Source organism: Scylla paramamosain, chromosome 13 (assembly GCF_035594125.1).
Source record: "Scylla paramamosain isolate STU-SP2022 chromosome 13, ASM3559412v1, whole genome shotgun sequence".
NCBI lineage: Eukaryota > Metazoa > Arthropoda > Malacostraca > Decapoda > Portunidae > Scylla > Scylla paramamosain.
Window position 1 is genome coordinate 3,187,673 of NC_087163.1, and position 24,828 is coordinate 3,212,500.

The 24,828-nt window shown below is 39.1% G+C and overlaps 1 protein-coding gene across 1 annotated transcript in view; it reads right to left on the reverse strand.

Moving 5' to 3' along the window:
* Positions 1 to 1,326: 1,326 nt before the first annotated feature.
* Positions 1,327 to 24,828, reverse strand: part of LOC135106341 (E3 ubiquitin-protein ligase hyd-like) — a 24,706-nt gene continuing 1,204 nt past the window's right edge. The window contains exons 2-36 of the mRNA XM_064015261.1: positions 23,021 to 23,221; positions 22,576 to 22,816; positions 21,822 to 22,039; positions 21,385 to 21,563; positions 20,934 to 21,139; positions 20,586 to 20,771; positions 19,937 to 20,113; positions 19,551 to 19,669; positions 19,241 to 19,393; positions 18,603 to 18,799; positions 18,301 to 18,464; positions 18,004 to 18,184; positions 17,558 to 17,712; positions 17,157 to 17,436; positions 16,061 to 17,003; positions 15,485 to 15,761; positions 15,103 to 15,258; positions 14,654 to 14,779; positions 12,950 to 13,096; positions 11,263 to 12,365; positions 10,790 to 11,115; positions 10,334 to 10,569; positions 9,872 to 10,031; positions 9,330 to 9,520; positions 9,006 to 9,227; positions 8,155 to 8,360; positions 7,803 to 8,019; positions 7,447 to 7,680; positions 6,760 to 6,996; positions 6,450 to 6,615; positions 6,170 to 6,305; positions 5,035 to 5,244; positions 4,537 to 4,684; positions 4,118 to 4,348; positions 1,327 to 3,721 (exon numbers count right to left, since the gene is read on the reverse strand). Coding sequence (XP_063871331.1) covers positions 3,509 to 3,721; positions 4,118 to 4,348; positions 4,537 to 4,684; positions 5,035 to 5,244; positions 6,170 to 6,305; positions 6,450 to 6,615; positions 6,760 to 6,996; positions 7,447 to 7,680; positions 7,803 to 8,019; positions 8,155 to 8,360; positions 9,006 to 9,227; positions 9,330 to 9,520; positions 9,872 to 10,031; positions 10,334 to 10,569; positions 10,790 to 11,115; positions 11,263 to 12,365; positions 12,950 to 13,096; positions 14,654 to 14,779; positions 15,103 to 15,258; positions 15,485 to 15,761; positions 16,061 to 17,003; positions 17,157 to 17,436; positions 17,558 to 17,712; positions 18,004 to 18,184; positions 18,301 to 18,464; positions 18,603 to 18,799; positions 19,241 to 19,393; positions 19,551 to 19,669; positions 19,937 to 20,113; positions 20,586 to 20,771; positions 20,934 to 21,139; positions 21,385 to 21,563; positions 21,822 to 22,039; positions 22,576 to 22,816; positions 23,021 to 23,221 — 8,542 coding nt within the window. The 3' untranslated portion in view covers positions 1,327 to 3,508. The remainder of the gene's footprint in view (positions 3,722 to 4,117; positions 4,349 to 4,536; positions 4,685 to 5,034; positions 5,245 to 6,169; positions 6,306 to 6,449; positions 6,616 to 6,759; positions 6,997 to 7,446; positions 7,681 to 7,802; positions 8,020 to 8,154; positions 8,361 to 9,005; positions 9,228 to 9,329; positions 9,521 to 9,871; positions 10,032 to 10,333; positions 10,570 to 10,789; positions 11,116 to 11,262; positions 12,366 to 12,949; positions 13,097 to 14,653; positions 14,780 to 15,102; positions 15,259 to 15,484; positions 15,762 to 16,060; positions 17,004 to 17,156; positions 17,437 to 17,557; positions 17,713 to 18,003; positions 18,185 to 18,300; positions 18,465 to 18,602; positions 18,800 to 19,240; positions 19,394 to 19,550; positions 19,670 to 19,936; positions 20,114 to 20,585; positions 20,772 to 20,933; positions 21,140 to 21,384; positions 21,564 to 21,821; positions 22,040 to 22,575; positions 22,817 to 23,020; positions 23,222 to 24,828) is intronic.

Genomic DNA, 24,828 nt, shown 5'->3' on the forward strand with positions numbered 1-24,828 from the left:
GCGACTCAGCAGCGCTATCAAACACTAATGCTCACGGTCAAAACGCGCGACTGGGTCGCGTCAGCGAGTCCGCCGAGTCGCCTGTAAGAAAAGGCTCGCTGCTGAGACTAGAGTTGTTGCAGGCTTACTCTGCTTGGCTCGGTTATATCATGGACTCTGATGAGGAAGCTTTTGCTATTCTACTTCTCTTTTGACGTCGTCGTCGTTGTCAGCGACGACGATCACTATGGATGCATCACATAACATCTGAGCGATTGACAGTGGGGAAATTTTATACACTATTGAATAATCTTACAGCAGTCAGTGCTCCTTCCTCCGTCATTCTTTCTAATTTTGTTTCATTGTCTTATAACTTCACAGTATAACATTCCCTCCTCCATTATTTCATACTTTGTTTCATTACGTCTTTTATGGTTTCACAGTACACCACTCCATTTTACGTCTTTTATGGTTTCACAGTACACCACTCCATTCTCTCGCGCGTTCTAGAGGCATAAAGTCGCCCGTGTGAAAAGGCTCCAAGCGACCAATCGCCGCGATCGGTGACTGGCCGCCTCACGCGCGCGTCGAACACACATGTGGAAACCGAAAACTCACTGACGAAACAATCGAAAGCTATGGATAGCAACTTTCCCGCGACTCGGCAGCACTGCCGAGTTGCGAGGGCAAAACGCCCGTAAGTGACGGGGCCCCAAGAGTTCTCTGATTACCCTGTACATCAGTAATTAGCAAGATAATTACATTGGTAACTACTGACGCATAAGGTAATCAGAAGACCCTTACACACTATCAACGGGTAATGATCGATTGATAAGGTTCTATGGGTTGTTATAAAATTTTACGTGATATACTCGTATCTTCTGGCTATCTTAAAATTAATGATATCCACACAAAACTGCGATTACACCGAAGGTAAGTACGCACTAGGAAATCTCAACTGTAATCCTTTTGACAGTATTAGTTTCTAGAGTTCAGCAGTAGTAGTGTGAATACGTACTATTATAATAAACATTTTAATTCCTTAGACAATCATACATACACCATCTGCTCCTTCTTGTCAAAAACTGGATTTTGTCAACTGGAAAAATGACCAAGCAGACTGCATTACCATGGTACACCGTTTTCCTATACATACTCTGCTGTAGTTACAACTCAGTGTAGGAGATCATTGGGCAACTCAATTTGTAGCTGAGAGAGAGAGAGAGAGAGAGAGAGAGAGAGAGAGAGAGAGAGAGAGAGAGAGAGAGAGAGAGAGAGAGAGAGAGAGAGAGAGAGAGAGAGAGAGAGAGAGAGAGAGAGAGAGAATGCTAAAGCATACTACTTAAATCGTGCAAGTATTTATTTCATATTACATATAATACGAAGACAATAAAACTTTTTAATCTTCAAAAGTTGCATCTTATTAAATACATGCCGTTAAAAAAATGCTATAATGGTTGTTGCACTTTCAAAATAAATATGGTTTCACTGCCCCCATACTATTCAATTCCTCGCACGATACTCAACATCATTCACAATGAAATGAGGCTTGCATTAGGAATGAAAATAAATTAAATTATAAAAGATAGAATCCATATTGAACCTCAGATATTACTGTAGCTTCATGGATAATTGAATAAATAAAGCAAATCAAACATGAAAATAAATAACAATTTAGAATGCAAGAATCTGACGTTATTACTGAGACGACTTCACTGTGTACATTCCTGGCTTGGTGAAATACTACACTTCAAAACACCAAGTAAATGAAGTCACTTCTTAGTAAAAATTTAATAAATTAATATATATAAATCATTAATAAAACAGTAATAATAATAATAAAAATAATAAGACAATGGTAATAATAATAATAATAATAATAATAATAATAATAATAATAATAATAGTATCAAACTTACAACAAAATTACTAGCAATTTGCTGAAGCAGATGCTAAATGAAACAAGGTAACTCTTATATTTTCCTGGGGATTTTATTTTTAAACATACGTAAGTATGAGATATTGAAATCCAGCACCCTGATATCCTGCATATTACAAACTGCATCATATACAACTTTATACATACATTCATTGTTTTGTCAACTCTATGGACCCAGTAGAACACGATGTTGAGAGAGAGAGAGAGAGAGAGAGAGAGAGAGAGAGAGAGAGAGAGAGAGAGAGAGAGAGAGAGAGAGAGAGAGAGAGAGAGAGAGAATGGACTATGTATGAGACTTCCTATCATATCACATACAGGGCATCACCAAACAAGGTAAAATACATATACAGAATATTTTCATCCTATGTGATAATGAACATGATCTATTGTCAAAGCATACAGGGGATTATGCTCCTTGGCCATACCTGAATGTCAAAGTAACTTTTTCAAACTGATATGAAATAAAATGCATAACTTGCAATGGAACATTTCAGTTGTGAAATAATTATTAACTCAATGTGAATGAGAAAATGCATAAGCAAATCACACAGTGCCTAACAGTAAACTGTTGGCATTATTATCTTGACCTTTGGAAGAGTTTTGGATGATATCTTGCCTCATTTGGCTAAAATCATTTCAACCATACATGTAAGGTTTGAAAGTAGTATACTGATGCCCAATCTTAACCCTGTACTTACACCACAAATGGAAATCTGAAATGTGTCTTGAAGACTTGACTTAGGACTCAAGAGGACTATTATGATATAGTATATATATTTATATAACAAAGCTGTCTAATGCATGTAGTAGCACACAGGACATGTTTTGACTTCACTCTCTCTGCAATCACTCATACTTCCATTCTATTATAATTTTATCAAAAGAAAAATAACTTAAAGGAAAAATAACCTATATAAAAAAAAATCTTAAAATAAATTACTAAACCTTTGGGAAAAAAAAAAAAAGAAAAAAGAAAAAAGAAAAATACTCCATACGACACAAAGCATCACACTTCCTTAGTTGCGTACCTTAATTATCTTCATCACTCATAACACTCTTTCCTTTGCAAGGTCTGATTTTCCTTTGTATAGATCTTATATATACAAAATATCTTCCACACTGCTGCTGAATGCTGACTTTCACACAACAGCAAAACAGATACAACCATTGGCTTTCCATTGAAGTGAATTCTAGGATTATGCTTTTGCAACTTTCATTTCATTCAGATAATTATCCCCAGTCATTTTCAATCAATCCCACTGCAATATTTCTGCAACACTTGATGCATCACATTTTGTATTATCAAGGAAAACTGTCATTCTCATTTGTTCTTTCTGCAGTGCCAGTATATTCTGTAACACCTCAAAATACAGGAAAAGTTTTTCTCAACAAACTTCTCACTTTATACTAACCAAGTTTTCTGGCCTAGTCTGGGAGGTGTCTCAATTTCCTGACTTTTTTTCCTGTTTACATATTATATATATATATATATATATATATATATATATATATATATATATATATATATATATATATATATATATATATATATATATATATATATATAATTCTTTTTTTTTTTGGTTCTTCTCAAACAAATCCAAAATTCTTCGTCTTGATTGCTAATAGGAGCTTAGAGCGCAAAATAGCGCGTGTGGAATACAAAGGGATGTAGAGGCGGCTGATGCAGGTGTTTGCAGTGGGCAGGTGAGAGTCATCTGCAGGTCGGATAGTTACTGATGGCATGGGCTGGAAACCTTCTTCCGATGCAGGTAAGGCAGGTGAACCTGTCCAGAAGTATACCTGTCAAAATAAGAAAAACTGTTAAGTAAGAAATTCTGACGTCCAAGCAACTGTTTAATCCTACCCATACATACATTCACAAGCATTCCCTCACACCTTAGCTTTCCCAGTGTATAGGAGTTAAGCTTAAGGAAAAACCATGAGGCTAGAAGTAAATTTAGTAGACTGGAAGAGTAATGGAGAGAGAAAGGCAACAAGCAAGGCCAAGACCATACAGTGAGGAAATGCTAAAACATAGAAAGATGGAGTCTCTTCTGAGGTGGCCAACCCCTTAGGGGAAGTCACTAGAAGGGGATGAGCCATAAGAGATAGAGATTTATGTCAATGTAAAATTACAATAACTGATCATAAGATAAAATCACAGGTTATGCACCAAGTTAGTTTTTAATGACATACCAGGTCTTGTTTCTCTTGATTGGTCATCTTCTCCACAATAGACCAAAGCCAGCGCTTAAACTTATTAAGGCGATCATTAGATTCAGCACTTTCATCATTGAAAGAAGTATATGATATCAAGGTGGCAACATTAATATCTCCAACACCATTCAGGAGGAGTCGTAGATCTTCAGCAGTAAGGGAGTCAAGGGATCCACCAGGAATAACATCAAACACCCCATCACGCACACTCTGTTGGCCAATGAGAACAGGAAGAAAAATTAGGAGAGTTATTAGAGTAATTACCTTTCAACTTCATACTACATAACAAATTCTAATAAGGTACATTTTTCCAAGAGAAATATGAAAAGTATAATAACAACAGACAACTTTAAACACACCAAGCTAATGTGAACCAGTAATAAGCAGCTGTGACTTACCTGCAGGGCTTTTTCCTGTGACTTTACCATTCGGTATTCTGCATACTTGCGCACATAGTCATACACATTGCTGGTGGTCACTTCTATGTTGCGGCCTCCACTAATCAGTTCCACATTTGTGCCACCCTCCTCGGAGATTACATCAATGCTGTAAAACAAAACAGTATCTATCTAAAGGCAGTCACACTGATCTTTTCATATGCTACTGGTTTGTTTTTTAATTTACTATTTTACTTTCATCAGCTACTCATCATTCTTGTGTCAAGCATAGACTATTTCAGGTCTTTTGTGACAAGTGTTTTGAATTACAAATATGTGGGCATGCACATGCAAGCAAACACACACACACGCACACACACACACAATACATTCTGCAAGTCATCCTGTTCCTCTTTTTATTTGCCAATCATACATCTCAATTCCTAATTACTATACTATTTTTACAAGTCAAATGGGACACAATAAGAAAGGATTACAAACTAGTGCTGCAAATCCTACCTGAATGTCAAGTCAAGGGCTTTGAAGACATCAGTACCAGTATCTTTGTTTTCCGCATCCAGCACCAGCTTACGCAGACTCTCATACATCACAGGATCAAAGAAGGCCAGGTCATGGAAGCGGATTGGCCGCCCCAGAATATACTTAAGGACGTGACGGTTCAGGTAGATGGGGCACAATTCATTTTGTAGCAAACACAACCCAAGAAGTCTGTCAGGAGAAAAAGATATATACTGTATTTAAGAAAACCATTAATTTCATGTAACCAATCTACTACCTATGGTACGCTATTACATATGTATCCCGTTCTACTTAGAGGATGAAATGATGGATAGCTAATAGTGTTAAATTAATTACACTATCATTATCATAATCCCAAAATATTTTCACCCCTGGGGAGGTAGAAGTGCAAACTAAATATAGTGTAATCATCATAAGTTTCACAATTTTCACCATTACATTGCATACCATCCCAAACACTTGCCATACTTTGGGTTTCACTACAAGAACAGAAGAGGGTCAAGAATGCTGATGTCTCCACAATTTAGTATATTTATGAGGCAGATGAAACCTGAAGTAGAAAATGTTAGTGCAAGGATGAAATGGAAAGGAGTGAGTATGGGCTGTAGCCTGTTTAGAGATGACACTGTCTTCCCATAAGAATAAAGGGAACTTCAGACTAGTTGATCAATTCTACAGGGTGTGTGTGAAATGGAAACTGAAGACAAATGTTGGGAAAAGTAAGGTGAGAGAAGTGGAGGTGTTTTTATGTGAGGAGAGAATGAAGGTGATTGAGTTCAAGCAGCTGGAATAGTGCTAGGTAAATGTGGTGAGATAAAAGGAGAGATTAGTGTGTGATGTGAAAGGAAGGTTTATCATATGATCACTTGCAAGAGTCATGAAAGGGAAAAATGTCTATGAATGTTGAGAGAATTGAGAAAGTGTATCCCCAGCCATGACATATAGATCAAAGACTTGGACATGAAATAAGACACAGTGATCAAAAGGATATGGTATGGAGATGCATTATCTCAGAGGAGCATCTGGAGGGATAATGAGAAGATGACAGGAATGTCACATAAGAGAGATATGGCACAAGCACCTGTACAAAACACTTAAAATATGTTATACTAACCTGCCAACATTACGGAATGCATTAAGTCTTTCGAGGCCTGGCCGGCTTTGCCTTGGAGAGTAGAATCCTCTCTTGCCAGGCTGATAGAATAAAGGAGCACTGGCATCCTCAGGCTCTTCTCCACCTTCATCTGTATCTGAGTCAAGGGAAAGACTTCGATAAACAATCTGAATTCATAAAACCTACTTGAAATCTGTCCACCAATACACTTTGATACATAATTCACTGAAATTCTACTATACAGCCAAATGTGGTCCAATAGTTGACTAAAATAACTTACCTTGATGTGAAGGGGAATATTCTGGTGTATGATCTCGACCCTGAGCAAGTATCAAGTCAACTGCTTCATCCACTTTTTGACGTAGTGCATCTTCACTAGCAGACAGCAGCAGCAGTTGTGCATGAGTCAACTCCAGCAACATTCCCGTGATCTTACTAGCTAATGACTGAAGAAAAAAAGAGAAAACAGGTAGTAAAGGTAGTTATTGTCTCTCAGAAATAGTATTTCTTGTTGTTGCTAATATTTATGAACTATTATGAAATATATGTTAGAATACACAATATGCTTAGGCAAGTCTTCAAATACTCACTGGTCTCAGGTTCTGAACTTTGGGGAAGAGAGCCTCTCCCAGCTGCAGCACATTGGAAGGCAGATGCTCATTGCTTGTTCCTTCCCCAGTCATGTAAAATGGCCGTGCATCAACTGAGAGAGTCTTTCGGGACTCTCTTCTCTGCAGTAACCGAGATGATGATGCTCCCTGACGGCGGTCTCTGTCCCGTCCTTTGTACTGCCCATATAAGCTGTATCTTACCACAGATAAACCAACCTGATGAAGATCATTTACTAGATTCAATGAAAGAAAACCTGAACACCGCATCTGTAGCTATAGTGATCTAAGATCAAACTTTCAATTTTAAAGGAACAAAACTGGGAACAAAAACTAGGTCAATGAAATATATCTTTTGTTTCATCCTTCATATTTCAGTAAAAGTCTTGCACGTGTCAGGTGAATGAGTCTAATTAGAAATTTCTTTAAGAAAATATTAAATATCTCCATAATATATCCACTCTCTTTCAAACTAAGACAACACAAAAAACCTGAAAATGTTTTACAGACTTGGTGTCATATATTTTCTCCTTAAGAATTTTAACTCAGAATAAAACAATACTCATAAAGGCTTGTATTATTAGTGAAAATTGAAACTCTTCAAACCATGGCTTGATTTACACTAACCCCATGTATATCTTGTACCTTATATACATCCCATACTCTTACCTGACAAGGCTCTAGATTAGGAAGCTTTTCACCAGAAAGGAGAGCTTCAGCAATTGCTGTATAGAATGATCTAGCCACCCCTGATCCTTCCCCTGGCTCATCTCGGAATGTTACTTTGACACGATTCACAGCTAAAGGTGGGGAAGACTGTGTGCCCCGCCTGTGGTAATTATTATACTGTGTGTTGAGCTCTTTGAATGTCTGAGCAATTAGCTGTCCCCTTTCACGGTCAATCTGAAAAAAATTTGCATATAATTAAACTGAGAGCAAGTAGGAAATGTTCATCATTGTTGTTCAACTTTTCATAGCATATAGTAAATAGGTATCAGTGCAAAATAAAATCTAAAATTGTTCACCTTTGTGAGATTCATGTCACGTTGCTGGCAATTTCTAAGCTTCTCCATTTCCCTTCTAAACTTTGCCTCTTTTACTGGGAAGCCTCCTAGTTGGGCAATTATGGAACCTGGCTCAGCACCAACATCATCAATAAACACTCTTCCAAACAACTCTAATGTTAGCCTCCAACGACCCAACAGCAAGTCTTGAGTCACTCCATTTCTCAACAATGTTGGCCTGAAAAGTTACAAATCATTAGAGTTTCAAAGGTACATAACTTAATGCAATGACAAACAGTTTACATCATTCTAATTAAAAACCTTTCATTAATCCCTAGAAGATTGTAAAATTTTATCAGGATACACCACTTACTTCATCTGGTCATGTGTGGTATCAATGGTAACATTTGCTGACACATCATGAGGAGTGTGGACGCCCATCTCGGACCCACGGCTGCTGCGGCCATCCAGGGGAACAACCAGCAGGTCAGTCCCTCCCCGCCCACCAATACAGCCAGGGGTGTAGGAGGTTGTGGAAGTGGAGGCCAGGTTGGGTGCCAGGGATGAGGATGTGCTCCCCTATCATACAAAATTTAAACATTCAGCATTATAAAATAAAAAGATATGGTGATAAACTGAAAAATAAAGCAAATATAATAGAGTAACAAAGATTAAAAGCAGATTTCCACCCATACATTTAAAAACTTTCTAAAAGTATCACTATATTTTTCCAAACCTCAGCCTATATTTCTGGACTAAGTATCTGCATGATGGTTGTTTTGTTAAAGCACAATTTTACAGCCCTTTTGTTCCCCACTAAAAAAATTATTCATCTAAGGCCAACCATAACTTACATTTCTAAATTGACTTAAACTATCTTTCATCTATCTAATCTGTTTATTTGGCACATGCATGATCTATTTCCTTTAATATTGTTAAATTATTAAGAGATCTTTTGTAAAATCAAGAAACTGATATAAACATGGAGTTCCCTCAATGAAGAACCATGAATAATAAGAAAATTTAACAAAGAAAAGTAAAATACATAAATAAAAGGACAATGCCTAATAAGATACCAGGGAGGTCTTGTATATCAAATTAATTTGCAATGCTTTTAATAAATCTATTCATCAAATTTTGGATTTCTCTCAACAACTGCATATCTCATCATTCATATTCCCTACATTATTATCTAATGCTACATGATCAACTTATCCAGCATACCTCAGACTTGAATGCACTTGACACTGGTGATGATCCAACTCTTACAATAACACTCTTAACACTGGCTCTGGTTGGAGTAGATTCTGATGAAAAGTGGCCAGCTGCATTATTGGTGTGGTCACTGATACCCTCAGCAAGACTGCTTCCAGTTCGCCTTGGGGAAACGATAATTGGAGCCCTCTCTTGTGAAGTCTCTCCACTATCTTCACTCATATCTTCATCCTGAGGAAGAGATAATTATAAAATCATGCTTGGTATATTAGACGTCTATAAAAAAATTATGATATTGTAGTATAAACTGAACAGGAAATGTGGTGCTGGTACCTTGATATCTCTCATGTGTCCACTTGAATAAACGGAGAGGTCAGTTGGCTGGTGGTCTACAGTTCGCACGGATCCCAACATATGGGCATAAGATTGTGGAGGTGTGGGTGGATATGGGCCTACCATGTGCAAGTTGTCCAGCACACCAAGACGAGACAGAGGAGTGTCCAGTGGTGTTCTTGTCTCAGTCCCTGCAACAAATAATGATTTAATGATCTGATGATAAAAAAAACACTATATTTACACTGAATGGTCCTTTAATCACTATCCTTGCACACTGCAAATCATACACCTACTGTATTAAAAAAACTCTATCCCTATTCCACATGGAGTGATCTTCATACATGCAGTGAATCTCTTTTACTTTTGTGTTTAGTCCCTAGATTTCACTCTCTCCAGGTGATCAAAATGTAAGCATATCATCCTTTCTACCACCTCCCATTTCATGCTGCCTTCATTACCAAGCATACTGCCTCTTCAACATCCTTTCATTCATCTTTACAATTCATACATCTATTTCACAGAACCTTAAGAGCCCTTACCAGAATTGTGTGAATGTGCTCGTGGAATGCCAAAAAGTTCTTCTCTGCGAGCATTAGGTTGGAGAAGATGAGGCTTGTCAGCAAGAGGCAGTGCTTCCTGCAGGCTGGTGCTGAAGACATCTGGACCTAGAGATCCCAGACACAAAGTAGACTGGGATCTCTATAAAGATAAATCAATATTACATTTCAGTACATCTACCTCTACTGCTCAGATATTGAGAAAACATCAGTACCTATTAACCTTCATTTCCTCCAATTGTTATTTATTAAAGCATTCACCATTACATTAATCAGTCCTATTACTGCAAGCATTGATGCTCAGCAATTCATATCTAATGAAATTAATGAAGGTTGGCACTCCTACTATTTATACCAATGCTTCATCCAACTCAGTACAAATATGAAGTTTAAGCAAGTTTTGACTGGAAAGTTACCCTTGAAAAACAAAATGATGTGCCTCACCTGGAAGAAGGTGTGTTTCCTTCCTCTGGAATTGGAGAGGTTTGAGTCTTCATCAGTTGACTCACTGTCCCCAGCTGATGGAGTGATGGAAGGGAGATCATCCATGTCATCTTCATTTTCATTTTCATCCCGCTCCCAAGAGAAGCCAGTGCACTCTGCTCCACCAGAATCTATGTGGGCACTGCTGTCACTCTCACAGCATCGAAGGTAACTGATGAGTGCATCGAAGACATATGCTGCATAAAGATTAAAAATAGGATTTAACATTATACACAAAATCATGATAAATATTATGCTGGAACTACAAAGTTAAGATGCAGTGTTACTCTGAGCCAATCTATTCAACATGTTGGCTGATTAACTATTAAACTATTAGAGAGAGAGAGAGAGAGATATTGTTACTATATAATGTCATACAGCTAAACACATAAAAGAGGAAATAGAGAGAAGTATTACCTATATGTTTCAGTGAGCCAACATCGATGTCTGGTAATGTATCACAATGTTCATTTTTATGGGCTCTTAAGAGGGACACAACATATGACAGAGTATCCCTTCTGGCATTCTGGGGGTCTGCAGTGCTGGCCACAGCACGAGCCCCCCTCCTGGCACTCTGGTATCTGGACAAGGGTCCTGTAAGAGGGTCCCTGATGAACAGTCCTGTCCTGCCAGCACTTCGCTCCCGGGGCCGAGATGCTGGAATCCCTGCAGGGGCTGATGTAGATGTGGTTGTAGTTCCTCCACCACTGCCCTCAATCAGCTGGTTCAACTCACGGCCAAATCTGTAAGGAAAATCACAAGTTTCTCAAAACATTTGAAAATTAAGATGCCAAAATACACCAAAGTATTACATGTCCATCAAAAATCAAGTAATTAATCAACTTAGTAGCCAATGATGCCTATTCTAGAAATGCTACCAAAAAACTCACCTCAGTTGAGATTCTGTTGAGTCCATTAGACTTAGCAACCAGTCCCATGTTGGCTGGAGCCGTGCATCCACCTGCTTGAGGAGAGCTGATATAATGGTGGGTGTCAAGCAGATCTGATTGGCAGTGGTGCTACTTCCACTGCTACCAGGAATGCTGCTTGCCCCTGCTCCTCCTCCTGGTGTTCTAGAGGTCAGGACTCCATCTCTTACTAAATCACAAGCTAGACTTAAGAGTGAACTCATTTGCCTAACAACAATGGTAAAAGCTCTGGCCAGGGTGTTATTTGTGGTGGCCAAACTGACTGGCTCATGGGAAGAAGGAGTCACAGAGGAGCTGGATGTTGGACCATGCCTAAGTGATGTTGGGTCAATATATATTAGTCCACTTGATGTTGTACTTGAGGAACCTGTTGCTGCTGGTCCTCCTGTGGTTCCTCCTGAACGTGAACTGGTGTCCCTTGGATTTCTAACTGCCCACTGAAGATTATGAGGAGCAATGTTACGTGCTGTGGAAGAGGTGTTTCCTCTCCTCTCCAGCTGCTCATCAGAGAATAGCTCTGCAGAGTCAAATTCATCAGTTTCAGCTGCTTCGCTCTCATCATCCTCATCTTCCCCTGGTGATGATTCCCCAGAGTCATCTTCACCATCACTGCCAGCTGTCGCACCAGTCTGAACTGACCTCTGTGCAGAAGTGTTATCTACAGCGGATTGGTTGTCGTCACTGTCACTATCAGATTCTGCTAAAAGATCCAGTTCCATGTCTGATTCTCCCCCTTCCACCTCGGCAACACCGTCACCTTCTTGTTCAGAGCGCTCATTTGCATCATCTCTTTCACTGCCACCTTCATTATCATGATCATCAACTTGAGGAGGGAGGATGTGGTCTGGTCGAGTCCTTCGTGACCTTGAAGCAGGTGCTGGCCCAGGTCGTGACATGCTGGGTGCCACCTCCTCTTCACCTCCCTCTTCTACTTCTTCCCCAGGTGCACCACTCATGCTAACACTCCCACCTCTGCTGCTGCTGGTCGAGGTGGATGGCTGCTCCATGCTGCCTCCTCCAAACCGATGGTGATATCTTTGCAGTGGCTCCACCTCAAACATCTCCTGTTCAGAAGAATATAGGTATTCTTGAACATGCAAGGTGATACTCAACAAACAGTGAAAAACAGGACATCTAAATGAAAACAAAAACAAAAAACAATACCTTGAGGTATCATAATCTCATTTTCATGCATTTGATTTCACCGTTTTGAAAGATAATTAATTCCTATTGAACATGATTTCAAAATACCAATTCAATGTACCAGAGAGAGAGAGAGAGAGAGAGAGAGAGAGAGAGAGAGAGAGAGAGAGAGAGAGAGAGAGAGAGAGAGAGAATTTTCAGGTAAATCAAACTATGTAGGCAATACATGCATTCCCAAATATTACACAAATGAAATTTCTATTGCCATCAGCAGCAGCCATATTTTCTACATTGTATTTCATACTGTATGTCTGTGGGCTGTCCTTAACCATGTGATAGCATCCAGCCATGCTGAAAGATTGCCTACAAGTGATTTTAAGTCAAACCTCAGATCCTCATTTTTTATCTTCTGGGGTGTTGCCACCAACACAAATTGGAAGTGGATGATCTTTTGGATTCTGGTTCCCTGATCAAGGGCTGAGACAGATAACCACAAAATACTAACCTTACAGCCATGATTTGCATCTACATGGGTAGAGGTGAGAGGGAAAGGAGCAGTTGGCTTGACATAGTTGAGGCGCACAGGAAGCATGAGAGCATCAGCAGCATCGCAGAGTTCTGTCACTGCCACAGGAATCAGTGATTCAAACACCTGGAAACAAAATTCCATTAAAATGATAATATCTGGCCAACCTAAACACATAAATTTTGAGAATCTCAGACAAATTAACACTTCTATTAAGTTTCAAGACACTTCACAAAATCATTTTTGACTAGATTTCAGTCTCTTTAACTTCCAGTGGACATTTTTTCTCCCTAAGTTTAATGCCTTGCACACTGAAATGTTTTCCGCCTACTCCTAAACAGTACTACCCCCACCTGTACAACTAGACAACTCTCCTTATACACCAACCAACGTCCAGTAACCCTTCAGGTGTATTAACAAAATGGATACAACAGGTAATAAGATATATCAGGTGATCCCTCTCCTATAGTCAGTTCTGTACAACTGGTGTTCTGAGGGTTATGATATGATGAAACTTGACACTCCATACATTAACGTTACTATCAAACCACATCACTTGCTATGAATCGGATTCACTGAGAAAAATTTCCTATTCTCATTTGGCAATCTTTGAAACTTGCATAAAATTAATATGTAATCTGCCAATATGAAAGATGAAAAGCTAAAATATTAGGTTTATTAACCCTATCCTTCCGGCGCTTAAACTATTTTCCCGTTTGCTATGACAGCTAAAAATGGTAAACCTAGAAATTGTCAGAAAACTGTTTGAATACTAATAATTATTTTCTCTTTGTTATTCTGAATGCAATGATGTACTTTGTAGCTTGATGTGACCTCTGAAAGTTCAGTTTATGCCTTATCAAGGATTCCTCCTCCTCCCGCTGTGTGATCCGTCTTCCAGAAACAGCCCGGAGAGTGATGACACCGCACGCGCACACACACACACACACACACACACACACACACACACACACACACACACACACACACACACTCTCTCATCTTGGAGGGGAAATTGTACACTTCCAATGAGAGAGAGAGAGAGAGAGAGAGAGAGAGAGAGAGAGAGAGAGAGAGAGAGAGAGAGAGAGAGAGAGAGAGAGAGAGATTCATCCCTTTTCATATCAAGTTTCAGGCAAATAACATTATCTCTCTCTCTCTCTCTCTCTCTCTCTCTCTCTCTCTCTCTCTCTCTCACACACGCACACACACACTTTCATGTGCCAACCTGTTAGTTGATCTCTCTCTCTCTCTCTCTGACAAGTTACCTTCTACCATTTTATTATAAAATCGAAGATAATGTTCTGTCCTGCTCCATGGTGAGTTATGATCTGAGATCCTTTGCTCTTATCTGGATGTCTCTTCGCACTTATCATGGTGCTTTCCACCCGGTGGGTCGCTGGGGTTGCCAAGTGTTGCCCGAAGAAAGGGAAAATAGCTTAGTTACTACTAAATTTCCAGAGCTAGTGACAACACTATACATGTGGAAACATGCCAGACACTTCCACTCACCATCTGACTCGAGAAACCGCGCTTGGAGCTCAAAATTGAGGCGCGAAAATTCTTGATTACGGGTATGATCGCCGTCGCTACAGATGCATTGATGCAATCGTATATATACGATTGCCGGAAGGAAAGGGTTAAGCTGAAAATATTGATAAAATGTCAAATAAGAAAACATACCTTGATGCACTTGGCCAATGGTTGTGTATATGAACTTCCTGGTTTCTTCTTCCCAGCATTAGGAATCATCTCTATGGCCAAAATCACAAAGATGCGCACAACTGATGCTATGAACCTTCGAGCAACCTGTGGGGCAACAAAGTTTTTGTTAGAGGGAGAAAAAAATAAATAAATAAATAAAAAATAAATAATTAAATAAATAAACTTAAAATATATATATATTTGATGAAATAGCTTCTGCTCACTATTTTGAAAAATAATACTTAACTTTGATCACTGTCTCTGGCAAGAATTGAGGAACTGCACTAAAAATTCAAAAGCTGTAACAGCATGCCCATGAAAGCACAAGTAACACCTCCAGCATGCCCACTAAAGCACAAGTAACACCTCCAGCATGCCCATTCAAGCACGAGTTACACCTCAAGTCATTGTGTTTACAAAACTCTCACCTTTTCTGCTTCTTGCTTTCGCCCTGGAACACTGTCATTATGAAGTTCTCTAATGAGAGTGTTGATGAGGGCTGTGACCATGGTATCTGCAATCATCTTACGTTCATCATCATCACTGTTTATAAGCTGCTTAAGTTTGAGGTTACGGGGCTCGACCTGAAAAGAAAATGAATGATTTCATTAAGAGGTATATTTCATAATAAAGAAACCTTTTTAAAACACCTATAAATTGTGACTGGAATAAAAATGCATTCTTTCAATTGATATTTTTTACCCACCTTTTTCAGTCCAAACTGGTAACTGATACCACCACAAAAAACAAGGCACCCACACAATAAATTATATGGCAAAAACTAGCAAATCAAACAAATGCACAACTTACCTGAGTTGCCAACTTCACAAGAAGACAGTAAGTAAATTTGTCTAAGTGAGTAGTATGGCCCTGATACTGCATGAAGTTGATTTCATCAGTAGATGCATTTGATGGAGGAACCTCCTCCTTGTGACCCGTCATTACCATGGCCCTTACGGCTGCCCAGTCATTCAAGAGGCGTTCTAAGGCTCGTCGACTAAACTTTGGAGGCTCAAGGTCATGGTCTGGAACCTCCATGGTCACCTCCGACAAGGTGTTTTTTCGAGCTGAAGATGTAGAGCGACTCCTGAATTGGAAAGAAGAAATGTTATACATACATACTACTTTAAAACATTAAAAACACAATCATACCTAAAGATAGGATGCAAATTGAACTTATCTTATAAGATGACTACATCAATTACTTAACCTTGTTATGGATTATACTGACAGCACAAAATTCCCATGTTCAGACGTGCAACAAATCAATCTACAGCAAGTTACACACTGCAAAGTGATGACAAAAAAGTAAATTTAATTTTCCCATGGCAGTCTGCGTCAAACGTAAGATGAGCATTAATCACACAAAAATTAGTAATAATTTACCTAGACCACTGCTTCTGTTCTGTCACTTGCCGTCCAACTGTTTGTACAAGGAACAAGAGAAGATTTTCTCCACGCCCATTTGCAATATTAACAAGGTCCGTTTCTGTTATCAAGCGGGACAGGAGATCAAACCGTGCAGTCTGGTGCCCAGATTTAAGTGCCTTACATTTACATTTTTCCCAGCAATCACAGTATGCTGTTGGTGAAGTTTTCTTTAGTTTACAGTCATGACCTTTGTGGCAAACTCTTGCACATTCTGTACAACAGCACAAGGAACCAACTAATCCACAAGTTCTGCACTCAAATATGTCTTGATTGATATGTTCTGCCCCTGTCCAAGTAAAGGAGCAAGTGTCATTATAACACAACACATGTAGTGGAGAGTCATCAGGATTACTTCCTCGTGGAAATATCATTTGAGTGACTGCTCGTCGCACACTCTCTGCATCTAGTGCACTTTCAAGAGCCACACGATGAATCACATCAAACAGTATGAGAGCTGCCTGATAAGCTCGTCCAGACACTGCTAGCATGAATGGGGTGAAGCCATTGGAGTCTTTAGCAATCAATAAGTTTCTTAAGTGTGGGGCCAATGAAGGACTGTCACAAATGGTTCGTAATATGGTTAATGAGAAAGATTTCCGCTCTGTTGGGTCTGAGGTTCCAATAGTGGGCATGCTAGGTCCAGGTGCAGTTTTGGAAGAAGATGGGGTGATGAGATCATCATCAGGCCCAGCACCACTAGCAGTGTCACTCAGAGTATCAGAGGAGCTTGGTGGCCAGGCAAAACTGCCCAAAATTGGGTCTTTTTCCAGTACAGATTCTCCTTCACTTTCCTTGCTTGTAACAGGACAGCAGGTGGATATGCAAGCATGGAGGATGTTACGATTACCATCACATTTTTCTTCTACTATTGCCTCTGAAGTAAGATTGGATAAGGTATCTGAAAAGAAAGAATATCACTATTCAAATGTATTCTATAATTTTATTTTGCTGCAGTCTGGCATAATGAAATTTAATCCTAAGAACTCAATCAAAACTGCATATTTGCAAATCTGATATTTAAGACAATACAATGAGAAGATTGACTTTTTACCTGGAGTATCATTCTCAAGAAGAGCCAAGACCTGCCTCACACCCTCAGGATCACAGCGAAGAATTTTAGGCATCAATGTTTGAGTTTTGAGTGCAAGGACAAGTATTGCCACATGATTTTTCTGGTGGGCACCAGCTCCATGAAGGAAGTGTGTGGCTACCCCCAAACAAGACACTGGAGGGAGATCTGGCCAGTGAGGGTCTTTGATAGAGTCAACACAGTCTTTACTCAAGGGGTAGATAGTGCTGTTTCCATCACGCAGAACACCCACGTTTTCACTCTGAAAAACACATCCATATACCTTTAATCTCAGACCACACAATAAGAAGCAACAAGTACATATAAAGGATTAAATACATACAGGATTACATATATATTATAGATGCCTTATTGATGCTTACCTCACCAGTTATAGTAAGTGAGATACCCGAAGGTTCAGAACCCATAAATGCTGTACTGTCAGTGGGAAACATACATTCTTGCTCAGCCTTGCCTGAGCTCAAATTGTATATGGCATAAGTGAGGCGGCTACCATTCTTCACAATGGCATGTATTCCTGTAGGGAAGAAAATTATGTTCTTGAGTAAGAGACTTTTTTCAAAGCATCTATTAAAAATATTGTCATGCACTGTTGAAGAAATCACTTCATTAGAACAACATGCTAATGATACCAGCTCCTCACCAATACTGGATGGTTGAAATTTAAACAAAGAAAATGAACATTTAAAAAAATCAAACAAACTGTTCTAAATAAACATCAACATACAACCAAAATGACTTGGGATTCCAAATTCCAAGCTCAATCTCATGTATTTGGGAAAAAAATAAATAAGTAACAAAGCATTACCTCTACTGTCCACTGCCACAGTGAGGATCTGGCCTTGCTCTGAGATAGGAATCCTCTTGGGAGTCTTTTGATAACAGTCAGGCACGCGAGGGTTCCCTCCTGCACGGATCACCTGCAGCTGGTCACGGTGGATCACTCGCAGGTTACCCTTCCCTTCTTTGGTCTGAGGTACAACTACAACCTAGAATGAAAATAATTTACATTAGCACTCTTCTCAAGGACTGACTATATTATTAGTGATAATAATATTGGCAATAATACTGCTACTACTACTACCACCAATATTAATAATTATACCTGATTTCCATCAACAGCCAGGACTTCTCCTATTGGTACTGGTCTTGTGTCTTCAACAAAGATAACATCTCGCAGTGGCCACTCTTCTTCATCAAATCGCTCCATTTCATCCCGAGGGGCAGGCCTCTTTCCCCGCTTGTAAGATGCAGGGGATGTGATGGAACCTTGATAGAATAATAAATGAGATGAAACAAAATTCTAAAAAAAAAAAAAAAAAAAAAAAAAAAAAAAAAAAAATGCGAGTCGACACCACACTCAGGATACATTCAGTCTCCATAACAAATAAATTTGTAAAAGCTAACCAGTATCTGAGCAGGTACTGGATGCTGGGGATGGTGGTGGAGGCATGTCCAGCTTGTCAGAGGTTTCTTTACTGTCTCCACACTTTAGGGCTTTGGCTGCTGACCCCAAAACCTCAGATGATAAACTCTTCTTTTCTCCACTTCCACTGCTTCCACTGGTGCTGCCACTGCTCCCACCCCCTCCACTGTTAGATACGCTGCAGTAAAAAAAAAAAAAAATAATAAATAAATAAATAAATAAATAAATAAATAAATAAATAAATATATATATATATTATATATATATATATATATATATATATATATATATATATATATATATATATATATATATATATATATATATATATATATATATATATATATATATATATATATGATTCATTGACAATTCTATGTGAAAAGTCTATCTATTTACCAGGCTGGCAATCCCAAACAGGATGGACAGGCCAAAACACCATGCATTCACACACACATCAATCACTCTCTTAGCCCTGATAAAAATAAAATGTTGGTAGAGATAATTGGGAAATTGATGCTGCCCCACTCTAATGATTCATAGTAAATTCTTGTGAAATATAAAACCTTCTAATACAAAGAACTATGACATTATTACAATGTGACACATTTGTACTTACCCCTGAGATGATGAACTGCCACTGTTAGATTGAAAACCTGATGATGAACTGCTACTGGAGCTAGAGGAGCTGCTCCCACCACCACCACTACTGCTGCCTCCCCCTCCTCCACTGGATCCACTCATCACTCCTCCAGGAGGAAGAATCTTGAACCTTTAGAGAAATGAAAAATAAAAAATACATAAATTGTCCAATAAGATATAGCAACACAAATATAATAATCATATTTGCTTTAAAATAGCAAGCAATGTAAGAATCACTATCATTGTATAGCAAAATGATCATGGAACAATTTTTCAAAGGTACAAACCTGCAGGTGTCACTAAGATTCCAGGCAGCATTGATTAACTGTCCAATTTTAGGGACACCACCAGAGGTGGAGAAGGCAAGAGCACCTGGGTGATACATGGGTGATGATCGCATGCCAACCTGATGTTAAGATGAAAAAATTTGGTTAGAAAATTGAATACACAACAAAAGCCCAAAAGTCATCATTTAAATCCAGTACCATGAATGGCTGCTTCAAATAATAGCACTGCATGATGCAGATTAGATATTCAGCATGAAGATAGCACTCATAATCAGAAAACTGTCTTGACAGCCTAACTGCTTTGCCTATAAGACCTCTGACACATGATGGTTCTTGAATAATTTTCAAGAAAACTTGTGAACTGTGGCACAAAAAATAAAACTAACCTGAACTCCTTCTGTGATCTCTGAGCGCTGCTTGCGACTCTTACTGCGAAACTTTTCCCAAAGTTTCTTTCGTTGATTGAAGGGCAAGACACCCCACCAGAAGAGAGAACCAGACTCACACCAGGCACACGTATACAGCTGACATGTATGGAGGGATAATATGCGCTCATTCTGCAACTGTAGAAAATAAATAAGTGAAAATAAGTAATGTGGAAACAACAGTGAGAATCACATATATTGAAGGCACTGTAAACAAAATATTATCTTCTAAAAGTTTGAAAATTTTCACTAAAGCACAAATTATAAGTCAAGCTTACTTCCACAACTGCTACTGCAGAGAGAGAGAGAGAGAGAGAGAGAGAGAGAGAGAGAGAGAGAGAGAGAGAGAGAGAGAGAGAGAGAGAGAGAGAGAGAGAGAGAGAGAGAGAGAGAGAGAAAGCTGTACAAAGCTTAATCAAAAACACCTAGTATCCAAACTAACAAATGTAAAAACATATATGCCATTCTGACTAGTATATTAATGTATACTCTAGTTAAGATCTCCAATGTATCAAACACAGGCATATGTGAAGCCAGGCAGTGGCAACACCAAAGATAACTACAAATTTATAGATATGATAGTAACATAATTTCTAAGGAGTTTACTTACTTCTGGGAATGACTGTGCTGGTTGTTCTAATTTGGTGGCCACATCAGCTAGAGTCTCATCCAGCCAGGTTGCAACTCGGCCAGATTCCGTAGCCACACTGCACCTTACTCCTGCAGCACTGATAGAAACTACCCTCTCCCCTAACAACCCCAATGGAACAGCCTTGGGATGGTGTACATTTGGCAGCTGTTTTCATAGAGGAATAAAAGACAACACATTATTAATAACTTGCAAGAAGTATTGATAGCATCACTATGAACAATGATTAATTTAAAGCTATAAAAGTGTCACATCAGAAAACACTACATGTCCATAAAACATGAAGTTACTCAAAGATAATTAATCTACCTCTGGATGGACATATGGATCTTTATCAGCCCAGCGCCACTGGTAAAGCTGTCCTGTTGTTGACACAGCTACTAGCTCAGAATGAAGAGCAGCAATGTGTGAGAACCGTAGAGCACTAAGATTCCCTTGCCTCTCTGGCCAGTATTGTAGGTTGTCAGCCACATCAATAGCATCTGGTAGAAGCGAATCCTTCTTCTTTCCTGTTTCTGTTTGGAATGAAAAATTAAGATTACATGAAAGTTGTCAGTTTCTATTAGCATAAAATTCTTCACTTCTTCATTCCATAATGCAGAGTGAAAATCACCAGCAAGAGGCAGTGGGGTTAAAAACATAACCAAATTAAATTTATGCTCTTCAGTTTACCTTCAAACTACATAAATACATAATACAATGAGTCGCTGAGGTATAAAGGATCAAAAGTTACTAAGACATTTGAATCAGCGTTGCATACCTGAGTGGGGTTGTGCTACTCGAACTGAAAGCAGTGCATTTGAGAGCCATTTGCGGGGTCCTGAATAATGGCGGTCCCTCCACCTCAGCTCTCTGTCGGCTCGATGCTCTGAGCCAGTGGACCCGGCAGAGCCTTCACGGTCACGTTCTCCTGCTCGTCCCCGGCTTCCTCCAGATCGACTGAGAATAAAGTTTTTTTTGGTTAGCTAGAGGTGTGAAAATTATAAGTTGCAAAGATAAATATACAATTAATTAAAAACTTACCAAGATGCAATGGAAGATAAAATGCATATTTCTTATGTGCTTCTCAATTTCCAAGTCACAGCCTGAGAAATCAATTTTACAACACAGCAAATGCAGAAAATTGCATCCTTCTTTAAAAACAATCTAGATGACTATCTGGCATCACACCATCTTTTGCCTTTCAGTTTGGCTCACCTGCGCACTGAGGAGTACCCAAACATGTCATCAGAAAACATGGCATCAGCATCTATTATCACAGAGGGATGGTCAGCAGCCACAGATATTCCAGCATCTAAAAGGGAGATGAGGTCTTCTGGCACATATGAATCACCACTCTCTTCTGGTTCTTCCACATCCTCATCATCTCTTGACAGAAGGTTATTTACAGCCAAGTTCACATCAAGGTTGGTTCTCTGTTTGATAGAAGTAAATTTAAAGAATTATTGTAGGCCCCTTATTGTAGCTTCCTAATTAAAATATAGAATGAATCTGCAACTAGCCTGGTCACCATATATCATGGAAATATATAAGAAACTGAAGAACCACCACACATCACATTATGAAAAAAATAAATATACATATAGTTTTGTTCCACATAGAAAACAAATAGTCAAAATAATTAATAGAGAATCATATTTCATGTTTTTAAGTGTTGCTCTATTTTCTGGAGACCTCAGGCCCTCACCTCACATCTTTACAGGCAAACTGCATGAAACACTTCACCTAGTCACTCTTCCTTCACTCAAAGTTTTTGTAAGTAAATGAACACCACCAAAGATGAGCAAATATGATGACTAAGTTCAGATGGAATTACAAAAGCTGTACTTCCAGTTTCTAACATTTTACTTGAGCATGAGAGAGAAATCATCATAATAATGATAATGTTACATATCTAAATATTTTTGTTGGTATTTCTTCATGCCAATAGTCAAGTTAAAATTCCGTTTACCTGAAGCTCTCTGATGATAAGGTTGCGGCTCCTTCCCTGCAGTACAACTTGTGCCTGGGAAATAAGTTCTTCAGGGACATACTGAGCTGGCAACATGGGGCGAGATGACCCCATGATTACTCCAGCTCCCCGTCCCCTCACACCTCCTGACCCAGATGTGGTGCGAACAATCCGGCGTCCACCAGTGGACATGCGTGCTGTTAGCTTGGTGCTACTCTGAGTGCTCCCCTTGTTGCAGTTTCTGTCATTATATAATTTTGTAAACTGTCAATAACTGTATGAACAGAGGCAATGATTATTACATTCAACAGATATGCACATGCACTGAACAAATAAGACTAGTATATTTAATCATGAAATAGAAAATTCTATTCCTAGATACAAATGCCTTTCTTTATAATAATGCTAATGACAAAAATAAAACTAGAATGTAGGGCATCCTCACCCCTGCTTTTGTTCAGTTTTGTTGAGATCAAGAGCATCGGTATTGATCGAAAACACCAATCGGGCCACACGACCTTCCTCAGTAAGCACTGCAATGTGCGAGGGGCCAATAGCAACCTGCCGGATATTCTCTCTCAACCCTGCTACTGCACTCACTCCAACACCCCCTGACCAATTCAGCCGAAGGCCCAATTCTCTCAGCCTGAAAAATAATGATGAAGTGTTAATTATACAGTACATACTCCAGATGCAAACAGGCATTATTTTTATTTCTGTCATTTTTTTTACAACAGGCTATTTCACAAACATCATGTAGCATGAGAAAAAAAAAAAAATTAAAAGGCTGGAATCATATGATACATCTGATAATTTATGACAAATACCAAAAGGCTTTCTCTTCTAATTTTCAATCAAAATTTAATGCACAACTGTATTACAGTACCAACCTATGTACTAAACAATTAAGTAATATGACATAAAGGAGGCATTATGCCAGTGGTGACTGTAACATAAAAAAAATTTACAAGTGCAATTCCTACCTTGTTATATATCTATTTTTCTCCCCCCTCAGGTACATAAAAGAAATTGCTTACGTTACAATTATGCCCCCAAGCAAATAAGTAATTCCCTTGTTTTGTGCAACACAATTCTAGCTGGTATGTTGGCTTCTAATAGCCAGCTTATTTGCTGCCTGATGTGATGGCTGTGTGAGCTACCTGCTCCTGGCTTACGTATTCCTACCACGTCCATCCACACCTATTGAGAACAATGTTAATTGTCTCTTGTCTGTGTAGGCTTCCTGCTTGTGCCTTACATATATCTGTCATGGTTGCCCACACTTAACAAGACAATGTCTATGGTGCCTTCTAATGCTTTTTGGATCTCAGATAAGCTTTTCCCCCTGCATATCTGCCCTTGTTAGTTTGTGTTCCTGTCCTGCTACCACATCAACTGCTTTCCTGCTGTTCCCATCCATTTCTTAATGCAACTTTTGGATTTCACAGCCACCAGTCTTTGCATCTGCATGACTTCTGGGCTTTTTGGTCAAGATTCCTTCCTGCCTGCCTGCCTGACTGCTCCGGTCAGCTTATTCCACTGCTCTGTGCTTGGGTGTTCCTGTTGACTTCTGTGTATCCTGCTAGCTTGTATCGCCTTCATCTTCTCTGCTGTCTATGGCTTTGGGCTACAATTTGGTGTGCTATTAAGTGTTTTTGCCAAAGCAGTTATTTTTGCAAAAAATTTATGGCAAAGAACCCCATTTTCTCTTTGTTTGAAACCTTCTAGAGATGTCAGTGTTTTCCTGGTCCATGATTCGCTGTTATAATGTCGCAGCTAGTGAGCCTTGTGATTGGCCAATGTGTACCCACTGTGTAAACTTGCAATTGGCAGGAGCATTTATCATATGTTTCTCTGCCTTAGTGACTGGTTGCAGCATGAGCCCATGCCTTATGGTATGACCAAGCATTGTACTGGCTTGGAAACTGCCCTGGGCAGCATTTCACTCCCACCAGCCATGCCAGTCTATCACCTAACACACAGATCTGACCCGGCCACACAGGCAGGGAGCTCAGTCCTGTGCACCCTGCCTCATTGGGCAGACAAGCAGGTGGCAGCTCTGCTTTATTTCTGTACCCAGTATTTTTATCAGTCTTTTACATCATGTACCTTTCACCCTTGGATACACTAGGAATACATGGACTACACACACTACAGGACATCCAACTTGTACAACTTATAAGGCAGTGAGAAGATCCATGTATCAGTTAGAAGTATATATATATAGTATAGCTTCGAGGTTTTTCTTCTCTT